General features: G+C 38.2%; 1 protein-coding gene across 1 annotated transcript; it reads left to right on the forward strand.

Moving 5' to 3' along the window:
* The first annotated feature begins 8,375 nt into the window (after positions 1-8,375).
* On the forward strand, positions 8,376-21,918 carry NTS (neurotensin). The gene is made up of 4 exons (XM_075491636.1): positions 8,376-8,650; positions 12,829-12,890; positions 19,075-19,299; positions 20,911-21,918. Exons 1-4 carry the CDS (start codon positions 8,590-8,592, stop codon positions 21,055-21,057), a joined length of 495 nt encoding a protein of 164 aa, XP_075347751.1. The 5' UTR covers positions 8,376-8,589; the 3' UTR covers positions 21,058-21,918.
* Positions 21,919-23,419: the final 1,501 nt, after the last annotated feature.

Here is a 23,419-nt window from a genome sequence, read left to right on the forward strand (position 1 = left end):
CTCCACCGGTTTCTTCCCCATCCCACTGGCTGCTAGTATCCTAATTCTTGAAGCAATATAAAGGAAATATAGTTATCTAATAACAAGGTATAGAGGCTTTTGACTTAGCATTGCCTCAATCCAAATCCACAAAGCTGTTTAGATAATTAACTCCCACTGATTTTAATATGTATGGATACTTTTACTATTTAAGCCTAGCTCCCTTGTGCTAGAAGATGTAGCATTAAAGGGAAGACGGTCAGTCCCTGACTGTGACTCTGACTGACTGTGCAGGCCTGTGTGATGCCTTAAAGGCCTTACTCGAAAAAGACCTAATTGGTTGGGTGCATAAATCTATGACTGGGACTGGTATACAATCAGCTACATAACCACAAAGGGTATGGTCTGGCAGGAAAACTGCTACCACTGAGTTATATACGCAAAAGCACAGGTTCAGCACTGCAAATATGAATGACATCTAGCAGCAGTGTGTGGTGGCAGGGGGGAGCTGGAATGGCTGTTACGCATGGCAGAGAATTGTCCTATTCTCTTCTCTCTTCCATAGTGAAAATTACTGTCAGAAACACATACTGAATCCGACCCTGGTACAAGGGCTGTAGGCTATGTTATGATGGTGGTGGTGTCTGTACACTGTAAGCATTTAAAATACAACTGCAAGCCTTATTCCACAAAAAGAAAATGTACAGGATCACCCAGCACAGGCTATCTGATGAAATCACCATTATATCTGAACTACCTGTTATAAACAAATGTGTACATAATAGACAACGCCTTATCTCTATGTTTCTGAGAAACTTCAGAGAGTTGTAAAGTTGGTCAGCGTTGTCCTGTGTTCTCTACTAAGGTCAATAAGAGTTGAATATCTGAAAACCCATAAAGAGGGTTAATCAAGTGCATCTACCACTTTAACTGAGGCATTGGTCCATGATGCACATCCTTCTTCTGTGGCTTTAGACTGCAGGGAGTAGGAGCTACCTATACTTGCTCTACCTGTGTAAGCCTACCATAGATAACATGCCACACCTGCTAAGTTTTTGAATTCCTTCACACCTTCTAACACCCCTTAGCTCTATAGGGATGCTATCTAACATTATTCTTTCTGCATTAAGATCTCAGCTGGCTGTTCGCACAGCAGAGGGACCTCGCCTATGTAAACAAACCTTTTCCCTTTGGTGATATTAATTGAAATAGGGGCAGAGGTGTTTGCTTCCAATGCTTTACCTTGCTTGTAAAGATATGGCCCTATGGAGTGAGACCATTGCAGCTACATCTATGCAAACCTATCCTTTACTTGTTAGCCCTAACAGAGAATATCAAGGTGTCTCACCAGTTACCAGTGAATACAGCTGGAGCACTTGTTCATCCAGGAGAGACTGGGGACAATGAGAAGCAAAGGAGGAAGAAACTGAGGTTTGTCTCTTTGCCCTAAATATTTATTCCTGATTTTAAAAAGTTTCAGTTTTACCTAAATCAACAACGTGAAATGTTACAGGGCTCCACCAGGTAAATGTAATGTTCTTCAAACCTACTTGTAACCTTTGACTGCTAACATATTTTCAGTCGATGCCCAAAGTATTCCATAGGTATCTCACTAAAATGAAGAGTTGCAATCCAGGCCTTACTGTTTAAATCAACAATTCATGTTCCTCAGTGTGGGTACATGAAATTTACAGATACAGACAAGCTTAAGTTTTAGCATTTGAGTCATGCTACTCATCTTCTTAAAATTAGGCATGTATGGAAGTGTTTGCAGGATTGGGGCTACATCATCGAGTGATTAGAAAACAGTCCCCTCTGGGTCTCAATTAAACATGGCTCCAGTAGCACAAATCAATGCACCAGGGGGGTGGTTTGAAGCTGAGATCACGTCTACAGCACAAGGCACGGCTGACATCACCGTGTTAATCTGGGGTGTGAGCGCTCTGTGCTCGCTGAATCCCCTAGTTTACCTGCAGTTATAGCAGCACAACTGTTCTCTTGCCAGTCTAACATATTTCTGTTGGGAGGAAGAGGGGGGAGAGAGAGAGAGAGGAGTGAGTAAACCAAGCTTGTTGCCATTGTGATATCAATGGCGATCACATATGTGGAACTACTGTCATGACACCTGTCCAGGAGGATGCACTGCTCTGGACGGTTTTGATAAGGGATAGAGGTAAAGATTGCAGCTCTTCAGCATTCCCTGTGATAAGCCTTACCAGTAAAAACAAGGCTGGTATAGGCTGCCACAGATGACAAACATTTTTTTTTTTTCCAGAGCAGTGTATATTTATAAGCTGTATTCTAGTTTAGACATGGCTATAGTTAATTAATGTTTGTAAAGCACTGAAATTGAAAGGTGTTATGCAAATGCAAAATATTCTTCAGATGCAAAGCCTTATTTTATTTTTCAGACAGGGTGCTTTCTTTCTTTGTCAGTTATGTTTTTGCTTATGTTGTAAATGATTGGTTGCCTGTGTTTGCTGTTGTAACATGTATTCTTATTACTACTTTGTCTGTCTTTATTGGGATGTCTGCTTTTCAATCTCCAAGGAATTTCTTAAATGCTATGCATGCAAATTTCAGTTCACAGATGTGCAAATTACATAGATGCTTTCCATCCCTCATAGGTAAAAAGGCTGGAAGTTGCAGAAGGGGTGTATACTTGGAATGTGCATGCTGGCACAGTACTGAAACCACAGCTCTTTGAATTCATATTTTGCTTCTGAGGATTACTCCTAAATCAAAAACAATCAGATTTAACAATGATTTTTAAATGGTCTACTCATAAATTCTCAAACCAAGCACCTGGTATATGAAGAATAAATTTAAAGCTAGTGCTTCTGCCCAGCTTAATGAAATTTTCTGAAAAAGGAAAAATAACTAACAAATTGAATAAGGGAAACATTTCTATGAAATGAGACAGTGATTCTTAATCTTTTCTTATGTTGCAGTAGAAGAACTGTGGAAGACTGTCAATGACTCTTGAGGCTCCCTTTTATAAGAAAAGAAAGAAGAGGTTACTGGTTGTTAGGAAACCTCTTAAGGACTTCTGGCGAAGAACCCGTATCTGGCCAAGATGAAGGTCTCAGCATAATCTCACCGATCTACAGTAATAATAACATGTTGCCTCTCTACTGTACACAGAGGAAATATTCCTCACTATTTTTAACTCAAAATCTTTTCATGGCTCTGTGGTTCTAAATAACTAGTTAAAGTGAAATTGTCTCTTGGGTACAAGGAAACAGCACGATTATTTAAGAAATTTGTGAAGGTGGTAGGAAAGACAAAATAGAATGATTTCAAGAGTTTCACAGTGTGGAGTCCAATTCCTACTTATGTGACATAATTAAACCAGTGTGATATAACAGTGCATGTCTTTAGTTACCATGTTCTAGGGAAAACTGAAGAATAATTGCAGATAAAAACTGAATATCATGGGAAAAAGAGAGTCACTCTTCTGAATTCAGATCAATTTCATTTTGCTCTTTCAGGAATTGTGGGTAATCATTGTCATCTGATCAGTCCAACAGTAACACTATTAAAAGAATAATTTTGCATCTTGTAACTATTTCATCTGTTTAACGCAGAATTTCAAAGCATGATCACTCTGATGAACAGCGGATTACATGAATATGCAATCTTCAACAAAGTTATATCAGGCTTTTCACCCATGTCCATTGTATATATTATATCCTGAAACTTAAATTAAAATATTCATAGCTCACTGGAGAGAAATGAAAAATTGATTAACTTAGGTATTTGGAGAAAATTTGTAATCAGAGAAATGAGAAAGATGCAGTCTGGCCTGGGAATGCATTGCTGAGAGGTGAAAGTAGAAGGAGGTGCCCAAAGCATAACTCCCATGACACACTGTGGTGGCACTTCTAACTGCACTGTTTGCTTTCTCAGATAGGAGGATTCTAGTAAAAGCAGAAAAAGGAAATGGAAATTAGGAGTAAAGATTGTTTTCTTATGGCCTTTTTTATCCAAAATGACTTTTCCTAAACAATTTCCAAACAGTTACATATATATATGACCAAAAGGTTCACATTTTTAGTGGTTTTTAACTGTAGGTGTGTAGATGTATACATGTTGTATTTGCTGTATAGTAATAGAAATATAGAATCTGCTTTTTCATTGGAAGGGTTAGAGAATCTCAAAGTCCTGAAAATGTAATAGCTGTGCTTTAATGGGGGAAAAAAATTGATTTCAAAAGAAGAAATGATACTTCAGATCATTCTGTTGAGATGATACTTTAAAATGTTCTGTGATTTGAGAATCATGATCCCCTGGGGTACTGAGATGTTGTTGTTTGAAACGTCAAAGCCTCAAGAAAAAAACCTCTGCCATGCCTGTAGACCTCATACGTAGAGGCTACACAGAATGCCACTTTCATAGTTTCAGACTCCGGAACTTTAAAACATAAAGAAATAGCTCATTAGATGTCCAAGAAGTTTCTGCTGATTTACAGCTCCTTACAAAATGTGGCATAGATTTGATGTATAATAAGAAATATTTCTGATTCAGATAATAATGTTGTTGCTTATGTGTTTGGGTTTTTTCTACAGCAGTAAGTTCTTGAATATTATTCGGTTGACTCCTCAAGGTTTCCTTAAACTGCACAACCCCACATATCTAAAAAATCGAGTCTCAGAATGGCTAAAGGAGATTGGGTTTGAAGTAGAGAGGATGCTTAATGTTTTACTTACTTAGGAATGATCCAGTGTGTTAAGCATCATCTCCTTTTTACTTCTGAGGTTTTTTTCTGTTATCCTCTGCAGCACAGATGATCTCTGGGATTTTCAGCAGTTGAATACACCATCAATTTTTTGAGCATCACTGTCCTGACCAAACAGAATAAAAACCCTAGACATATTTTAAGCTCAGAGAAAGAGATGCTGAGAACTCACAATGCCCGGGAAATTCAGCTGCAGTGTCTGACTATGCTTTAAATGTGCTTTGAATACCCTTCCCTGTCTGTCCTGCTGCTTTGCTTGAGCTTATTGTCCCTTGAGCTGACATGATAGAAGTTAATTTGAGTTGCCAGTTTTCTGCCCAGCATATTAACCTAAACTGCTGATAGCCAAACTGTTGTAGGGGCAAAGCAACTTAATCACCACAACTAAATTCAAATTAGAGAGTGTGAGTGAGCATCTTGAGGCAGTTTGCTGTATGACATTTTGTCTTGCTGACCACCTCCAGAATGATTCCTCTTCTAGTTTCCATACTTGTACAACTACCGCAAGGTTTGGCTAAAAAACATAAAAAAATAAAAAAATCCACAAAAAATTTCTCAGACATTAATATATTTAATGACAGATTGAACAGCTTGAATTGCCTTCCATTCATTCTCACTGTGTTTATTTCTGTTCCAAAGGCATAAGACTGCTAACTGGAACATCAACTACAGGATCTACTTCTTCTACTACAGGATCATTAGCAGAATGGTTTTCTCCTTCTGTTTGGTAATTATAGCTTTTGTGTTTGGTGTTGTCCATATGTTATGATGGTAGTTTTATGTTCCAGTGACAAAGTAAATAGAGGTTCATGTATCTGTTCTTTCATGAATCTGCCATTTGCCTGATTGTTTCATTATCTTCAGATGCCTCACAGTTGTGAATGGAGCTGATTTATAGACCTGGACAGGCCGTTTAAATCACATGTTGAGGGCAAGTAAAGATAAACTGACTTTCCCAAGCTGACTGACACTAATGAATAGTTATAAATGTTTTCTTTAGCTGAGGAATATTTAAAAAGAAAGAGGGAGAGAAAGAGAGAGACAGATCTGCAAAGAGGGTTATTTTTCTTATAAAAGCTTCTCTGGATCACATTTCTCATTAGGAGAAATGTGATGTGAAGATGGCTTGAGGAAGTCAAGGTGATTTAGGGAATTAATTGTTGAAAGGGTTAAAATTCCTAGTATGCAATTCTTAATGCTACAGAAACTACAGATGTAGGAAAGAGGTAGAAAAAGTAAGTAAAGGAGCATCTGAGAAACAGAAGACCGTTCAGTTCTACTGAGAAAAAAATATAATTGTCCAAGCTCAGTTGTGCCTCATCCAGGGGACTTGGAGATAATATGTCAAGAACATTCAACGTGATAAGAAAGCAAAGAAGATTTTTAACACTGAAGTTTCTGCCTTGTCATTTTCTAGGAAAAAAAAAAAAGAGAAGGTGAAAATAGAGCAATGATAAAAAGGATTATGACCCATAACATACTATACATTCATCCTCTTGAAATCACTAATAATTAGTATCTCAGCATTAAAAAAAAAAAAAAAAGGCAACAATTAGGTGATCACAGATTTTAATGGCAGGAAAAATGGTAATTATTGTCTTCCTGAGGAAAAAATAAAACTTCATTCCTATAAATTCCAGTTACATAAGAATATGGGCAATTACATTATTGAAGAAATCTGTGACAGAGAGTAGGCACTAGAAAATATCTATGAAATATGATTCTCATTCATAGAGCTTTCTGAACTGCAGAACACCCACAGAGCAAAATCAGCTGCAGATTGGTCTTTCTACATCATGGAAATAATAGAAAATAAGACTAGAGGGGAGTGTGAGTGGCTACTAATCTAACCTCTGTGCTAAGAGAGATGAGTGATAGCTGAAAGTTTCTGGCAGACTAGCACAGCCCATACAATGTGATAAACATGTTTTGGGTGTTTTGGTTTTTTGTTTGTTTGTTTGTTTTTAAATTCTCTCTTAGTAGGACAGAAAGATGTGTTCCCAACTGTATGCAAAAATCCGTGTTCTTAAAACAGCTAATACCACTGGAACGCACTCAACTTTATTTCTGCTTGTATTTATTTGACCATAAACCAAAACAACATTCAAATTTAAATTTTGTTGTGCTGCAAAAGTTGATTCTGGGAAGAAGGAATTCAGTTAATTAAACTTTTCTCACCGGGTGTTCCTTGTGGCAGGATTTTGAAAATTCTGCGTGTTTTCTGTTCCTGCGGCATCTATTCAGTCACATAGATAGGCACAGAAGGTACGGGAGGAAAGCAGCACCCGTCACTGCTCTTGGCATTTTAAAGGAAACTTTCTGCAGTCAAGAGAACATCCACGCCAGCAGAATCTACCATTCATGGAGCGCGTTCCTGCTATGTGTGGCATGTGTGTCTGTCCTTAAATGTATTCACAGAGATCAAAATGTTCCGCATTGTAGTATCTGCATTCAACAGATGGAGCATTTGTCTATATCTGAGAAAAGACCACAGTAAAAGCAGTAGCCCGATGGAGGCTGCCGCGAGTCTTCAGCTTTACATTTATATACTCACACGTTAAAGATGACCCTGCCCTACCCTCCACTTCGGATGATTTCCGTGGTTTTTACGGCTCAGGAGCTAGGATCTGGAAGGCAGAAGGAGAGCCCGGGGCAGACCCCGGCTCCCGTGCACGCACGGAGGGCTGGGCGTGCGATGAAGAGACGGGGGACCCCGCGCGCCCCGCGCCCCCCGCCGCCGCGCTGCCTCCCGCCTTGCGTCCCCTGCGTGTTTTACTGGGTCTTGAGCTCTGCATGCTGTTCACGCAGCCTGTTCTTTGCTGGTCGTTGAGCAAAGATATCTATTGTAAAAATCAACCGGGAAAAGCACATCTTAAGAGAAATGTCTCTTCGGAGCGCTTACTCTCTTGAAACCGCAGCTGTCGGCTTATGGCACGCACTCTTCAGAAGTAATAGGAGGTCTCGCCGTGTCGCGTATTAGAGTATTTTGCGCATTTATGAAAAATCTTTGTCAAGTGGCTTCCCCGTTATCTTTCTCCATCACTCTCCCTCTCGCACGGACTTCTCTTTTTTCTTTTTTTCTGCTACCCATGCCCGATGTAACACCCGTGCCCAGGGTTATACCCCTGCCCACGCCCGATGTCACACAGCCCCTGCCCATCCCCGCTTTGGCACCCCTCTCCCTGCCCGGTGTCACACCCCTGCCCGTGACCCGTGTGCGGTTCTCTCCCTGTTTTTTTGCCCTCGCTGCAGGGAAAGGTAAAAGATGACGGAGCGCATCAGACGACGACCGCACGAGGACCGCGACGCTACGCGCGGTGCTCACACTCAGGCGCGGCCGTTTCCCGCCCCTGACCCAGCGCATAGCACGCGCCAGGGGCCCGAGCAACTTCTTTTTTTTTTTTTTTTTAAATAATAATAAAAAAGAATTATTTCGAGGCTTTTCCGGATCAGAGGGTAGTTCCCTTCACGGGAAAAACCCGCTCCGGCCGCGCCCCGCGGCGGTAGGTGCGGGGGTTTGCTGCGCGCCCCGCTGCGCGCCCCGCGGGGCTCCGCATATGCGTCAGGCGGCGAGTGGCGTCAGCGCTGGCGGGCGCGGAGCGGCGGGGAGGGGGCAGCGGGAGCGGGGGGGGCGGAGGGGGAGGAGGGAGGGCGCTTCACCAGGAGGCGATGGCGGCACTGCCGTGACATCACCCCGCGGCTTATATAGTTGGGGAAGGGTCCGGGTCCCCCGTCTGGTGCCTGCAGCCGCCCGCCAGCGCGCGTGCTGAGGGCGCGGAGCGGCGGGGCTCTGTCTGTCTGTCTGTCTGTCTCTCTCTCCGTCTCTCCCCAGGATTTATGGACTTTACTTTCTAGAGGGCGGCGCGGCAAGGATGAGAGCCCAGCTGGTGTGCGTGGTGCTGCTGGCCTTGGCCTCCTGCAGCCTCTGCTCAGGTAAGCCCCCGCCGGCGCCCCGCACCGCCCTCCGCCCGGGCGCGCCCCCGCCACGCCGGCTTGGCGCTCGCCGCCGTCCCCCGAAGCCTCTCTGGCCGGCAGGCACTGAGCCGCTCCCGCAGCCTCCGGAGGGACCTGAAGGAAGGAGGTGAAGTGGCTTCAGGCTGCCGGGGCTAGACCCAATGGGCGCAAGGAGCTGGCCCGGATAACGGGCTCTGGCCAGCATCGTTTTTTCTGTCACTCCCGTAACTTTCTCCCTTCCTGTAAACCATTCCTCCTCGCACCGTCCGTGCCATGGCAGTTAGTGTGGACTAGTCATTGGAAATATACATCAGTGTAGATGATCTGCTTGATTATGCTGCCTCATTTGTGATTTATTGAATACCATGTATTCCCAAACTGTCACAGAAATTATAATTTTTGCGACTCATATGAATAGCTGCCATCATCCAAATCAACCTGAATATATATGCACTTTAGTCACTTTTTAGTGACAGAAATACAGTTTTAGCCTTCTGGGGAAAAAACTGCTAGCAACTGATCTGAAGTTGTGACAAAAAAAGCTGAATCAGATGCAGATCACACAATAGGAAGGTTAATGTAAGTGCATTTCTACTCCAAGAGTAATTGCTTTAGAAACCTAAAAAAGAGGACCATACATTAAAATGCATTGCCTGCTCCTTTGGAAAATGGCACAGCTAAGTGTGTGTCGTTTATGCCCTAAGTTTATGACCAAAAATACGTATGGTGGTGATTAAACAGGTGTACACACACAGACATGAAGCAGAATAAGCGTCAAAATCCAATCTTAACTAACTTGCAAATTACTTTAATTTTAAAATCCATTAAAGAGTAAATTTACAAGTAGCTTCATTTTTCAGCTTCAGTATTCAGGAGGAGTCAGTATTCCTAAATCTCACTTTAGATGAAAGTTTCCAATTTGTATTCCCCTGCGGAAGGAAAATGTTACACACATAATACCTGCATTTTATCACAGTTTAAACATAGTCATTCTGTATATTATAGAGAACTGGTGATTTTAGTGACAAGGCTTAATATTTGTTATTTTATCCCCATATATTTGAAGCTTTTTAAACAAATACTTGACTAGCATTTTCAGTGAGGCAGTTTCAAATTCAACTGTTTGTAGAGACTGAATGAAAGCCTACTAAAGTAAAAAATTTTGGTGAAAATTAAAATGGGCTCATAAAAAAACCCAGAAACAAAATTGTATGTGTAACTGACATGATGGTTTATTTGCTTGAAAATTTGAAATTATATTTAAATGAGAAATGCCATGGAGAAGCTTGTGTGGAGGAGCCAAATCAGTTTTAACTAATATGGACAGCTATGTCATAAAGAAAATGATCATTCATTTTAATTTTCTTTTGAAAATGTTTGCCCTCAGGGGAAAGTATGTGCCTGTAAAATGTAACAATTCCTGTAGAATGTGAATATATGAATAGAAATATATTTCTTGTCAATAAGAAGTGAGTCAAGAGGACATCATACTGTGTGAATTTCCCTCTGATTTGAACAATAATGTGTAACCAGTCTTTTTATACATAGCTTGCTGAAAGTCTGCTCTTTTTATGCTTTTACGCCTCATCTGTCTCTTTCACTCCTGAATTACCTGGATGTGCTCCCTTCTCCTCCTCCAAGCCTAGCTTTATTCTTTACTCAAGGAATCTTGACTAGCCTCCTAAATAATGTCCTTCAGACTTCTTTTCTCAATCAAAATGTTTCTTAATACCTGCCTATCTTCCACGTCTGCAGCCATCTTCCAGCCTCAGTGGTGTGGAAGCTATCTTCCATCCTCTATAGAATACAAAAACCAGGTGCTAACCAGACACAACTCCTTTCATTGTCCTCAGCTGGTATGACCCAGGACACCACAAATCATGATGCTGTCACATGTGTGCCGCTCACCCATTCACAGGAGCTGCTGCTATCCTTAGTAGAAATTCATCTGAGGTGATCTTGTGCTGCCAGCAGAACTTTGGCTGATGGTAAAGCAGTTAAGAGATTAGGTAACACTGACAACCAGTAGTGCTGAAAGGGCTGAAAGGCATTAGGTTGGAGATTAGTTGCTAGTGACTTGCTGTAATACTGATCTACAAACCAGTTGTATTTAATATTTTCAATAACAACTTCAATGCAAAAAGTAAGAATGAATGAATGTAGTGTGCTGGTAATGCAAAGGTGAACAGGAGCATCACTACAGAGGAAGATCGGCATAACACACAGAAGTTTTTGGTGACCCGAATAATGGAAACGAGAAGCAGTGCAACAGTACAAAATGCAATAGCTTAGGAAATACTAGAATTTCCTATTAAAAGCTCCTTTTAACAGAAGCACAGCTGTTGGAAATGTCTGAGGAGATAAAAGACTTGGTAATATTATCTTACCTCATTTTTTTAATAATACTAAAGTTTTTCAGCCAAACAGAATAAAAAAATGTGTAAGAGACCTACTTCCTGTAGCTAATGGTAAGCGTTAAGGTAGTTAAGTACTGATGCTTCTGATCCAAACTGTACTATCCTGTGCTGTCTCGGTATCACATCAGGCACAGAGGAGGGCAACTCTGATGAGTCGGGAAATACAAGGCTATTACAAGAGAGGAGAATAGACAAGAGTCTAATAGCTCTGGGCATAGGCTTTCAGTCAAGCATTTATGGGATTTCCAAGGGAATGGTTTATGTCCAAAAGGCACCGTGATCTTGCATTTATTTGCTCATCACTGTGTAAGCACACCCTAAAAATCTAAGCTGGGAAGGGCTGTGATTGCTGTCAAAAAATACATGAGTTGGGTAAATGCTACAAATAGAAAGGTATGATTTATAGTGAAGGAAGTTATGTACAAACCATTAATAAATTTGTAATTAGAAATAAATTAGGCTTGAAATTAAAAGAAGGTGAATAACCATTGATAGTTTGGAAGAATTCCCGAAAGAAGAAACACAGTGGTGGTGAGATCTTGTTATTAAGATTGAACTTGATTGATTTTTAAGAGCATTTTAATGGTTGACTTCCTGTGCTAGCAGAAATCTATGACAGATTAGCACGTATTTGTATAAAAGGTCCCTTACAGTGCCATGTTGTGTGAAGGTAGTGACACAACATGGTGATGATCCCTGAAATGAAGGCATTGACAGAACCTATCCACAGATTCTGCGGTAGGGTATTACATGCCAACAGCACTGATCATTTTAATGAAAGTGAGATATGACTTATATGAATATGGAATAGATTTTGATTTAGTTTGGTTTTAAATATAAGTAAGCATATTGTTTGGCTTTGGACTGCTGGTATTCCAGGAAAGCTAAGCCATGTGGAACTCTGTTTCGCCTGAAGACTTAACTGATTTCTGCATATATCTCATCTTTGAGCTGTGATTGCTGCTACATTTTCAAGGCACCAGATCTTCCTTGTGATTCTGTACAGCACAAAGCAGAAAAGTTTGTGGCTCTTTTCTCTTTCTACAGCAATTTTTATCCTCTTCACCAAATCACAGGTCTTGCAAGTCTGCTGAGCTATCAAAGGTCAATTACATCAGTAAAGAAAATCCTAAGACTTTCAGTCAGCATACTTTCTTTTGGTATATACATTGTCAAAAGCTTGTGTCATAAACTAGTCAAGCTCAATTCCCTCATAACAGTAAAAATATTCTTAATTTAACCAAGAATAATCAACACTAAATCTTGTCGGTAATCGTAAATGCCATTCACCTAAACACTTAGCTGTTGCTTAAATAAATATTCTTTGAAAATAAATATCCAAAATCTTCTTCCAAAGTAAGCAGAGGTGACAAATAATGATTATGAAAATCATACTGATTTTGAATGAAGAATATTGCAGCAGTTTTGTTTACTGAAAGGGCTGCAGATTAGTGGGCCTGTCTACCAGTGAACTGAGATTAATGAGTCGTTTCATTCACTTCAATAAGCTTGATCATGCTTTAAAAAGGTAGCATGTATCCATTTTAACATAATGTTGCTGTTACTTGAAGACTCCTCACAGTCCCTCTAGATCACTTTGCTGTGTTTTTATCTAAGTTGTTTGTTTGTTTGTTTGTTTGTTTTCCAAAATTCATTGATATATATAAATTCCATATGCTGAACTGAAATGTCCATGATTTATGATGAAATAATAAACATATGTTTCTGGTTTATTCCCAGATTCAGAAGAGGAAATGAAAGCGTTAGAAGCAGATTTATTGACCAATATGTACACATCAAAGGTAATTATTTTTCCTCTTTTAGCTGACGGGTAGGGAGCAAATGAATTCTCATTACAAACCCAGAAGTCTTTGCACAAAGTAATAACCTGTGGTCTAGACCGAAAAGTTCAGTGCTAGACATTACTTTGGTGCAAGATTTTCTCCAGTTCAAAGGAAGTTTAAAGGTGTTGATGTGACACACTAAAAGTGCTCCTCATTCTTAACACTGGTACTTTCATTAAACTGTCAAAACTGTGTTATGTGCAGATGTAAATTTATATGAGGAAATGTGTTTCCAATAGGATTATGCCTGATGAAAGCTAAATTAACCTTGAGTCAAATCCATAAGTGCTATTTTTATGCAGAACTTTTCCTATATGCATATAAAATTAAGACAGTCATAAAGCAAAAACTGTTAATACATATGCTGATTTTGGTTTAGGAATTTAATCATAGTGTCGGTACAGGAACATGGGGACATGACTGTGAAAATATTAATGTGATAAATGACATTTCCTTGACAAGTTGCCAGACTGTGAGCGATGTACATGTTATTTAATACAAATAGACAAAAATTCAATTCCAACCTCATAGTAACAAGGTGAAGCAGCAAGTGTTGCACATATGCATTGAACAGCCTGATAGACAAACACTTTCTCAACACTGTTATTTTCCACGAATGATCTAAGAAAGATATACGTCTAATATTTCTTCAGCAACATATTAAAGAACAAACTCTGAAACAAGTACCATGAGCTTAAGGTTGAATGTTTTAATTCTTTGTTCTAACTAAGTACAAGTGGTGGTTAAATTCAATGGAAAATACAATGAGAAATGAAAAATTTCACCCAAAAAAGAATTTCATAAGCCAATGACTAGTTGAAGGTTAAGGACAAAACCTGCCTGGAAGACTTCTGTATTTACTGTATTTGCTTATAAGTCAGCTTTTTCACAAGATCCTTTGAATAGACTAGAATAAGAAATGAGGCCAGAAAAGACATTGTTTTGATCTAGTCTGGCAGTTCTTAGGTTCCCATATTCTTTACTGGCATGGTAATTAACCTTAGATGCCCAATAAACCTGTTTGCCACTCACTTCTCTAAGGTACAGAAAGATTTAATAGATATTCTTTTCCTGAGACAAATTTAGATGTAGGAGGGTGACAAAAATAGTTCTTTCTCTGTGTGACAAAGCATAGTATGCCCTGGGAGGAAACCCTGCAGCTATTGGTATTTCAGCTACTGACTTTAGTGGAACTGTGAACCTAACTTCCACTTCCATCTTTTCTTCCCTCTCAGCACAGAGCACAATCTCAGGTAACTAAAAATGCACAAATATAGTGCACCAGTTATTAATGTAATGATGTTTGCCATAATACTTTTATATATTGTTTTACATCATGTAGCTTGCTATACAATTTCTATATGGTATATACCATAAGTCAAGTGACACCTAAAGTTGACAGAAGCAGTAGATGCATGCTGGAGACATTGCTTTAATTCTACATTATACTACCTTAAATCACCATCTAAAATTCATTAGTTCAATATATAGTCTCTTGACATCAAAGTAGGGCATGGTGGAACCACTAAAAAGTGTGCATAAATGCTTCTACAAGAGGTATACCACTATTCCATTCATTACTGAAATGACAAATTCCTTTTATTTTTTTTCTGTTGTCCTCTGCTAGCTTTTAACCCTCATTAGAACAAAAATATGGTTCTGGTGTGAGAGACAAATTTGAGGATGGTATGTGTAATAACTGTCTTGTATTGTGCCTAATATCTGGTTCCAGCTGAGGGCAATTACTTTTAAATTGCATTAACTGTCTTTGACACTAACTTGGTAATAAGCAGCAAGGGAAATCCAGACAATTTAAATAGCATTAAGATGGGGAAAAAAATAAAAAAAAAAAAAGAAAAAAATTGTTTAGGATAGCTCAGATCTAAAAATGCAGCAAGTGGATTATCACTTGTGGTTCTAGTATTTGACAGAAAAAGTCTTCCTAAGTAGGCACTTGTGAAGTATAGTATCAAGACTACGGCTAAGGTTTAAGCACACAGCTTTTGCAACATTCAGTAGTCTCTCCAATATTATGGAAAGAGTTACCATATGCTTTTGACTTCACAGACTGCTGTCCAGTCTCTACTGGCCCTTTTCAAACTGCTCTTTAAAGTCATCTATATGCTGAATCACTCTCCATCTTTAAAGGAGTATGTCCATGCTTATTACAACCTGTCTTCAATATTTGATACATTTTGTCACCCTTCCCAGCTGTTACATCTCAAAGAAGATACAGAGATCAAACAAGTCCCTAACATGCTTTATCTGTCTTTCCTCTAAGATAAAATCCAAAGAGCCATTTGGAAGATCTGGTAAGACAACACAACCTGAAGTGTCACAAATATGTGGATAGTTATCTGCTGTCTCTCTTTTGTATTAAATAGATAGCTCTATCCCAGTTTCCTAAATGCTTGCCTGAAACCACCACTTGCATGAAGAATGTCCTGAACTAAAACAAGATTGAAGAATATATCATCACTAGAATATACTCCCCCTTTGGGATTCCCCACCCACATTAATTTTCTGAAGTCTTGGTCCCTCTGAGCTTCTAGGATGCCTATTGCTGACTGCATGTGCCCAGACAGTTTAGCTTCCTTGTCTGAGACAGATGAGGTTACAGCTGCCTAGAAGTTACTGACTTCCTGACTCAATCATCACATAAAAATTAATTACATTTACAGGCATTAGTATAGACCATGGAAGACCTTCAGCTGTAATGGAACTCAATACCATATCTGGTTAAAGACAGAGAGTATTTTTATTATTTCTATGGTTACATTCTGAGCAAAATTCAACTACTATTCCAAAAAGGAGCCATAGAGATCCTACATTACGTTGGGTTTTACTTGGTTATAAATTTGTTTTTCATCTGATTTCACTAGATAAAGACAAGAATATAAAAAGCAGAGAATTGAACTTTCTTTTTCTAAAAAAAAATAGCATTTGGGAGGTATGCGTTATAACATAACAAGTATCTTAAACAAACTATCAGGGGTATCGTTCAACCAGAAATGGAAAGCAAAAGATATTATATAAGTTATAACTTGGATTCTCTTTAATCTGTCATAGGACAAGCCTGTTGTCAAAGTCAGAAATATTCTCAGGGTTGTTTCAGTTTCTTAAATGATTTAAAATTCTCTTTCAAGATATATGAGATGTGGGACAGCATATATCTGAGTCTTTCAGAAGCATGTTCAACAATGGAAATGCATACATCGTATTCACTTCAGCATTAATAACTTCTAAATTCTGATTCATACTGCAGTCCCTTTTGTTCCTTCAGATCACTCCCAGATATTTTTCAAGTTAATCTTAAAAAAATTAGTTCCATCTTGGCAGGTACAGGTTCCTTGATCTCTTGTGTAGGTGTTTTCCAAAACATGTCTTGAGCAACTGTAGTTGGCATTGCATACACCTGTGTGGAAAATATATCACACATTGGAACTGTACCTGAACATTTGGGTTGTGGTCATCTTAAACTGTATTTTCACATATTGCTTTAGGATAACCACCTTAGAGATTTCCCATAGCCTATAAAACAAAGCTGTCTGATTGTAATGCTTGCTGTAGTGGTGAAGTAGAGTAGAAAAGTAACGTAACTGCTTTGTTCAGTGACTGGACATGACCTGGAGAGCTCCATATTCAGTTAAAAAAAAATATTTCAGTCTTGACTGAAGTTCTTAATGCTTTATAGTCTCATTCTGTGAGCTGGCAGCAGTGTAAGTCAGAAGCAGGTGTATCCAAGTAAACATACTTTGAGGTGATATATGTGTGGTATTAATAGGAATTAGGCTCCCTTAACAAATAAAGTATGCTTGCAGACAGCACTGCAAAATTTTTTCCCCTAACCTCATAAGTAGCAGCTAAGACCAATTTCACCTAATGAAGTCTGCTATTTAAGTATTTTACTAATATACAGAGGAAAGTTCCTTTAAACATAGGCATGCATCAGGCTAACATAAAGTAGTAACTTCAGATCAAAAAATTCTATAAAATATGCAAGAAGGCGTAACAAATTTCTCTATCCTTTCCTCTTCTCTTCTGTGCCCATCCACTGGAATATTTTTGTTTTTTTTAACTCAGAACTCTCACTTGCTCACGTAGCACTGCCCCTAGATTATATTCTTCATTGCAATTTAGCTATTTTAGTGCTAGTCACATTTCTTTCGTATACCAGGAGAGAGAAGTGCACTGGAAAAGCCTCCTCATTTGTCATGGAAAGCTCCATATTTTTATATTTCACAAATATCTTAAAACAGACCAAAGAAGGTTTTGAAATTGCAGTGGACACTTGCTCTTTTTGCTAGTTTAACTTGTGTTGATTAAATTAGACATTCTGCAAAGAGGTTAATTTTTGTTTTGAACCTGTCACATCTTTTCAAATAATTCAACAGACTAATTAGGGCACCTAGATGGGACAACAGATGAGCTCAAACTAAACAATGCAGAACCAATTTCAAGCTTCTGAATAACATTTGAGATTTGTTTTTTTCTTAGCCTCAAAACAAAATACTCTTTTTTTTTTTTTTTCGTGAGCCCTGTCATGAATCAGAGAACACATAGTGGTTTTGTTAAAGGGCTCAATTATTCTCGTTTTGAGAAGCATGCATATATCAGATGTATATTGGAGTAGTGATTATGGCAAAAAGGGAAATTTTTGTAATTAATACTAATAGTGATTCCAGCTTTTCTTATTTCTTCCTCACTCCTCTCCATTTTCTTTCTTTTCCCTCAAAAAATAGTGAAGCGTGGTAAATATGCATAAATCTTGCATACAGTGCCCCTTTGTTAAGAAGGTGCTTTAAAGAAACAACACATGTGATTACCTAATGTTCAGCTAAGTAAGCACTGCATCCGCACTCTTAATTAATGCTGTCAGTAGGTAAAAGGCAATGTCCGTGTTAATGTAATACCTATATTTAACTTTGTACATCCAGGAAAAGAAGCAACTACATTTCAGTTCATAGGTGAAGTGTAATCCTAATGTGCACCCCAAGGAAGCTCTTGGCAGCAATAAATAGGAATTTGCTATTTGGCTTTTGATTGGAGATTGCTATGTCACCAGTTCTAGTTTAAGGAAAATAATTTCTATACTCACCACTAAAATGAATACAATTTGAAATAAATAATTAATAGTAAGAGAACCAAGAAAGCAGCAAAGACATGAAAAGCAGTGAATAAGGCAGGAATTAGGTTTTTCTCTTCCTTTTTTCTATTGATAATCAAAACTAAAAAAGACTACTGCCACAACTCCTTGGAAAGAACAGTACCAGTAGAAAAGTAAAAATTATTTTTCTCAACATTTTTTAAAAGGATTTAAAAGTTAAATAGCTCCTAAATAACACAAGGAACTGGAGCAAACAAAATTTGAGACAAACCATGGTGAAATTTCTCTATTTCTGTCTTTCTGTAACATCTCTGAACAGCTCCATTATGGACCACCTAAATACAGTTGGTCTGAGTTTTTCAGTCCAGTTACCAAATCAGGAATACATTGTTTGCACAGCTCTGTTTCATCTTTGCTCCATCTTCATCTAAGCCCGTAGACCTTTGATTCACATCTCCCAGGCTTATGGCTCTCCAGCATCTGAAAATCCTGGGGCTTACAGATTCTGTAACTTCAGACCCAGCCTCATCAGACAGCTTGCCCTGAAGCAGGGACTCCGTTTCGTTTCTCAGGGAATTTTGAAATGACTGGTATTTATTCTGAACTGAGGAGGAGTGTCTAGTTAACCACAGGCATCCACCTTGGATTCTAGTACTGGGAATTTATCCAGTGGGTTTGACTCATTGTCCTGATTTACACCTGTGAATTTATATTATATTAATTTCCATCTGTGTTTTTGTTTGCACCTGTGCAGAATGACTATGAAATGCTACCATTCTGGTTTGGTAGCAGTTTAGTTTTTCATCGTGCATATCTACCTGGGGGGTAAGGCTGTGGGGAAGCAGACCTGGTGTGTTTAATAAATGAGTTGTCCTAATTTCAGCACTCTCTAATTATTGTCTAAAAGTTGAGCAGATGAAAAGTACTTCAAACATACAAACTTGTTCCTACCAAAATGTTTGAATGTCACACATTAGTACTAAAAAACAAAACAAAAATCGCAAGATGTTAAATAGTGGATATTTGTATTTTCAGATTAACAGAGCAAAACTTCCTTACTGGAAAATGACCCTGCTAAATGTCTGCAATCTTGTCAACAACATAAACAACCAAGTTGGGGAAACAGTAGAGGTAGATGAAGAGGATCTCGTTTCAGGAAGACAGTTTCCTGCTGCTCTGGATGGCTTCAGCTTGGAAGCAATGCTGACAGTATATCAACTCCAAAAAGTTTGCCACAGCAGAGCCTTTCAGCATTGGGAGGTAAAACAAACTGTCACAAATGCATGGTTCAACTGCTGTTAAACTCTCAGGCTCTGTTTGTAGTGATGCTTTAAAATCCATATCCATGTGACCCTGTCACATTGTCTGAGCTTTCCTTCCCTTTTTTATATTCTCTAATACCTCTAATATGCCTCTTATTGAAAGAGTTGTGAGTTAATGCATTTTCTGATGAGCTGAGTGTCTGTTTTTTGTAATGACCCATGGATAAATGAGATCTATTCTTAACTACACACTTTCTCCACTCTTTGTAGCCATTCCAAGGAACCAAATAAACACATGAAAGTGAGCTCTATGCCAGAACACAAAATTAATACCTGCTTAACAGACGTGAAGTTACTACAGATTTATTGAGGCATAACTAAATGTAGGCAGAGTTTCTGAAAACCCTTTTAAGGCCCTAAGGCAAACTGGATTCGAAATGCATGGACACATGCCCATATGTACATGTAATTTTACCAGGTACTCTGGGCTTCTTATCATTCCTGGGAATCCGGTAGCGAGGGAACTGCCTATGTGCAATAGTCCATATGACTTAATCACAGTTCCTTACTTTGCAGTTGCATCACCTCTTGTGGTGGTTGGGAATCATCACTCCTAACAATACTGCATATGAAATTGAAAAAAATATTCCTCTCTCAGCTTAGGAACACGCTTATGCAGTGCAGACGTTTATAAGACACAATAAAAGAAGAAGGGATAGAGCCAGAGGGAGAAGGATTGAAGAAGGCTTGAAATAAACAATTTATGTAATGAAAGAAGTTCTTGTGATCTTATTCATCCAGGATTGACTCCAAAGTCTGTTGAAACCATGAGAGTCTTTCTATTAATTTCAATAGAATTTAGATGAGCACTCATTTATTAAGTAATTAAGTGAGTAACAGAATTTGATTGCTTAGGGAAATACTGAGATGAGTATAAAAATGTTTTCAGTTTAATGCCTTTCAGCCAGACAGTAGGACTGTATTTGACCATGGAAGAACATGGTGAGAGAACGGATGAAATCTTAACAGATAAAACAAGAATGAATCTGAACAAAACACTTTAAAAACTCCACGTAAAACGCAAAACACAGTTATATAAGAAATTTTGATTGACAAAATTTTGGCTTTCTTGTGTTTTATTTAATTTCTTATTTGTTTATTACACATTTTGATTTTTTAGCTGTAGGAAGTTGCAGATAAAAATATTGCTCAAAAGCTGAAACCAGCAAGCAGTGGGTGTTTTAGGAGGTGTTTAGCCTAAATGAGTGATTACAGAGTGACAATCATTAGGAAGTTATCAGTCAATTTGAGGTTTAGTCCAAGGAGGACATACCTCTAGTCAAAACCAATGATCTCATTCGTTTCAGTGGAATTCAAATATCACCTCCATAGGATTCAGCTCATCTTTAGCCTGATCTTAGTTTTGTGTCTTGAGTTTTGGGCTTTTTTTTTTCTTCCCCTTTCTTTTTTTTAAAACCTGCAACTATTATGGTAACGATTTTTCTTGGTGGCAGATGTTAAAATAAAGCTTTATAAAACTTTCTAGGAATCGATAATCTTCATTACCAAAAAAAGCTGATAACATTGTGTCTCTTCTTGCATCCTACAGTTACTTCAGCAAGACGCTTTTGATCTAGAGAACTCAAGCCAAGACAAGGAAATAATGAAAAGAAAAAATCCCTATATTCTGAAACGGCAGCTACATGTGAACAAAGCTAGAAGGCCATACATACTCAAGAGAAGTTCATATTACTGATGCAGCAGAAGAAAACAATGTATATTTAGTTTATAGGTAACTGTGCATTATGGTTATCTTATTTAAATCTAAAATCATACTTGTGTGAAAATATACTATGGAAAATCATCAAGATGATAACATAATTGTGTCTTTTTTGCAATTGCTGTTTCTTGATTGTGATTTTTTCCTACTTGAGATTAATTGGACCAATACATTTGCAAATAAATCTAGTTTCTAAGCATGATGTATTGTACAAAACTGAGATTTCAACGTATTTCCAACAATATTGTAGTCTTTTCCTATTTTATAAAGCACACTGACATACACCAAGTAAATTGATGTTGTCCATAAACCCTACTGAGAATCTTACAATTTCTTAATGCAACGCTTCAAACATATATATGCTTGCAAATTTTTGTATAATACACTAGTCAGAACTGCCACAATGTTTTATATATTGGCCAATTTAATTTATTAGGGATTAGGTCTAAGGAAGGAAGGAAATACTATCAGCTAACTGTTAAATGTCAGTTTCAAAATTCATATTTTAAATAGCCTGCTTGTAAATGAATTTTAAGTTCTTGACTCCTAACTTGCCACTGAAGAGTCATAATTTAAGAAGACAATACATAAATGAGACTTTAACAAAGTATGCTAGTAAGAACAAACCCAGATGTGCTTCAGAGTCTTGTGTATCACCGACTAAATAAGGAAAACAATTTATTAAATCAGTAAAAGAATTTACAGTGTTTACCTAATCTATGAATACTCAGGAAAAAAAAATAAAGACAAAAAATAAAAGCTGATTCATGTTCCTGTGCTGTCACTGTTAAAGTCAAAATACTAATCCGGTTATATGAGAAACTTGGGAGAAATATTTGAAAGAGGAATTAAAATTAGAACATCTTAAACTTAGAATTAAAAGGCATTTCCTTTCCCTCCCTCTACAAATTTGTAATAACAACAGGCAGTTTTAGGGGTTAAAGACAGTCTTGGAAGCTGATGGAGAGGGAAGCTCCCAGAATGGAAAAAATTGTTTTCGAACCATGAGGAATCAAGTGCCTCCTGAAACTTACACATTTTCCAACTCTGTGTCTGTGATGTGTACATGAGACTCAGGATCTCAATGATCCTGGATTCCAGTCTGGAGGAAAACGGTCTGAAAGAAATGGGGGTCACAACAACAGTCAAAACAGAAGGATAGTCCAAGACCCATGAAGCCCGGATGCTCAGACCAGGAGGTAAAAAATGGGGCAGACATTGCTTTTGAAAAGCTACCTCGTCTCCTGTTTGAGGTATTTCCTCAAAGCAATGCTGTTCCAACAAATTGCCAGAAAAAATAAATGCTCGGTGACTTTCCAAATCCTCTCACAGGTCAGGTTTTCTGTCAATTATTATTAAGCATATACAGGGATATGCATAGAAAAAACATACCCATGCCAATGGTTATACCAACATTGTTACATGGGGAGGGATGTTTTTTTTACAGTAAAACGTATTTTCACTGTATTAAAGCTAATTATATTTCCTTTTCTCACTGCAAATGTTATTAATCAGTTTATTTATTCAATAGCCACTAAATGCATGCACTCACAAGATATAACTGAGCATACACACTAATTACTGTAATAATCGTTATGACTTGAATACAGCAAAGCACTTAAGCACATTTGGTCTCAATGTTTTAAATGCTTAATGCGCTTAAGGGCTTTGCTTAAATAAGGTTCTAGTAGATTCATACCCTTTATTTTTTTATGAAACTGTCGTAGAATTAGACTAGAGACTCAGTATGCTCTCAAGTGGCTAAGAAACATCCTTCTTTCCAACAAACCTAGAAGCTCCCTAGTCGTATTATGGACACTTTAAATTCTAAATTACCTGTTTGTCTGAAATAACAAAGCAGAACAGAGTTTGTTCCAAAATTCACTGCTAGCAATGAGGAAAAAAAGAAAGAAACTTCAGATCACTATTTCATAGGGAACACAAAAGAATAAGACAAAAAAAAATTAGGTTGTCATGATATTTTTCTCTCATGTTTAGTTTAAGAGCATAAGATTTAAAAAAAAAGTAGGGTAAGGTAATGTGGTTGTCTTCTGATAGAGAATGTTAAAATTTTTGAAAACAAAAGCACCCTTCCATGTTTCATTTTGGAGGTAATTTAGATATTCAGGGTGATGGCAGAGGACCTCAAATGATGATGGTTAACTGTTCCACTCTCATCTAGTGCTCCACACTCAAGTGGGACTTACCCTGTGACTGCGTACTTGTTCCTTGCAGTGCAGAGTTAACAGATTAGCCAGACTGACTGGCTGAAAATGGATAAAATAACCCATTTCCTTTCAGCACACTGTGAATCCACACACAGTCAGCTACTGCGTGT

Source organism: Mycteria americana, chromosome 1 (genome assembly GCF_035582795.1).
Source record: "Mycteria americana isolate JAX WOST 10 ecotype Jacksonville Zoo and Gardens chromosome 1, USCA_MyAme_1.0, whole genome shotgun sequence".
Taxonomy (NCBI): Eukaryota; Metazoa; Chordata; class Aves; order Ciconiiformes; family Ciconiidae; genus Mycteria; species Mycteria americana.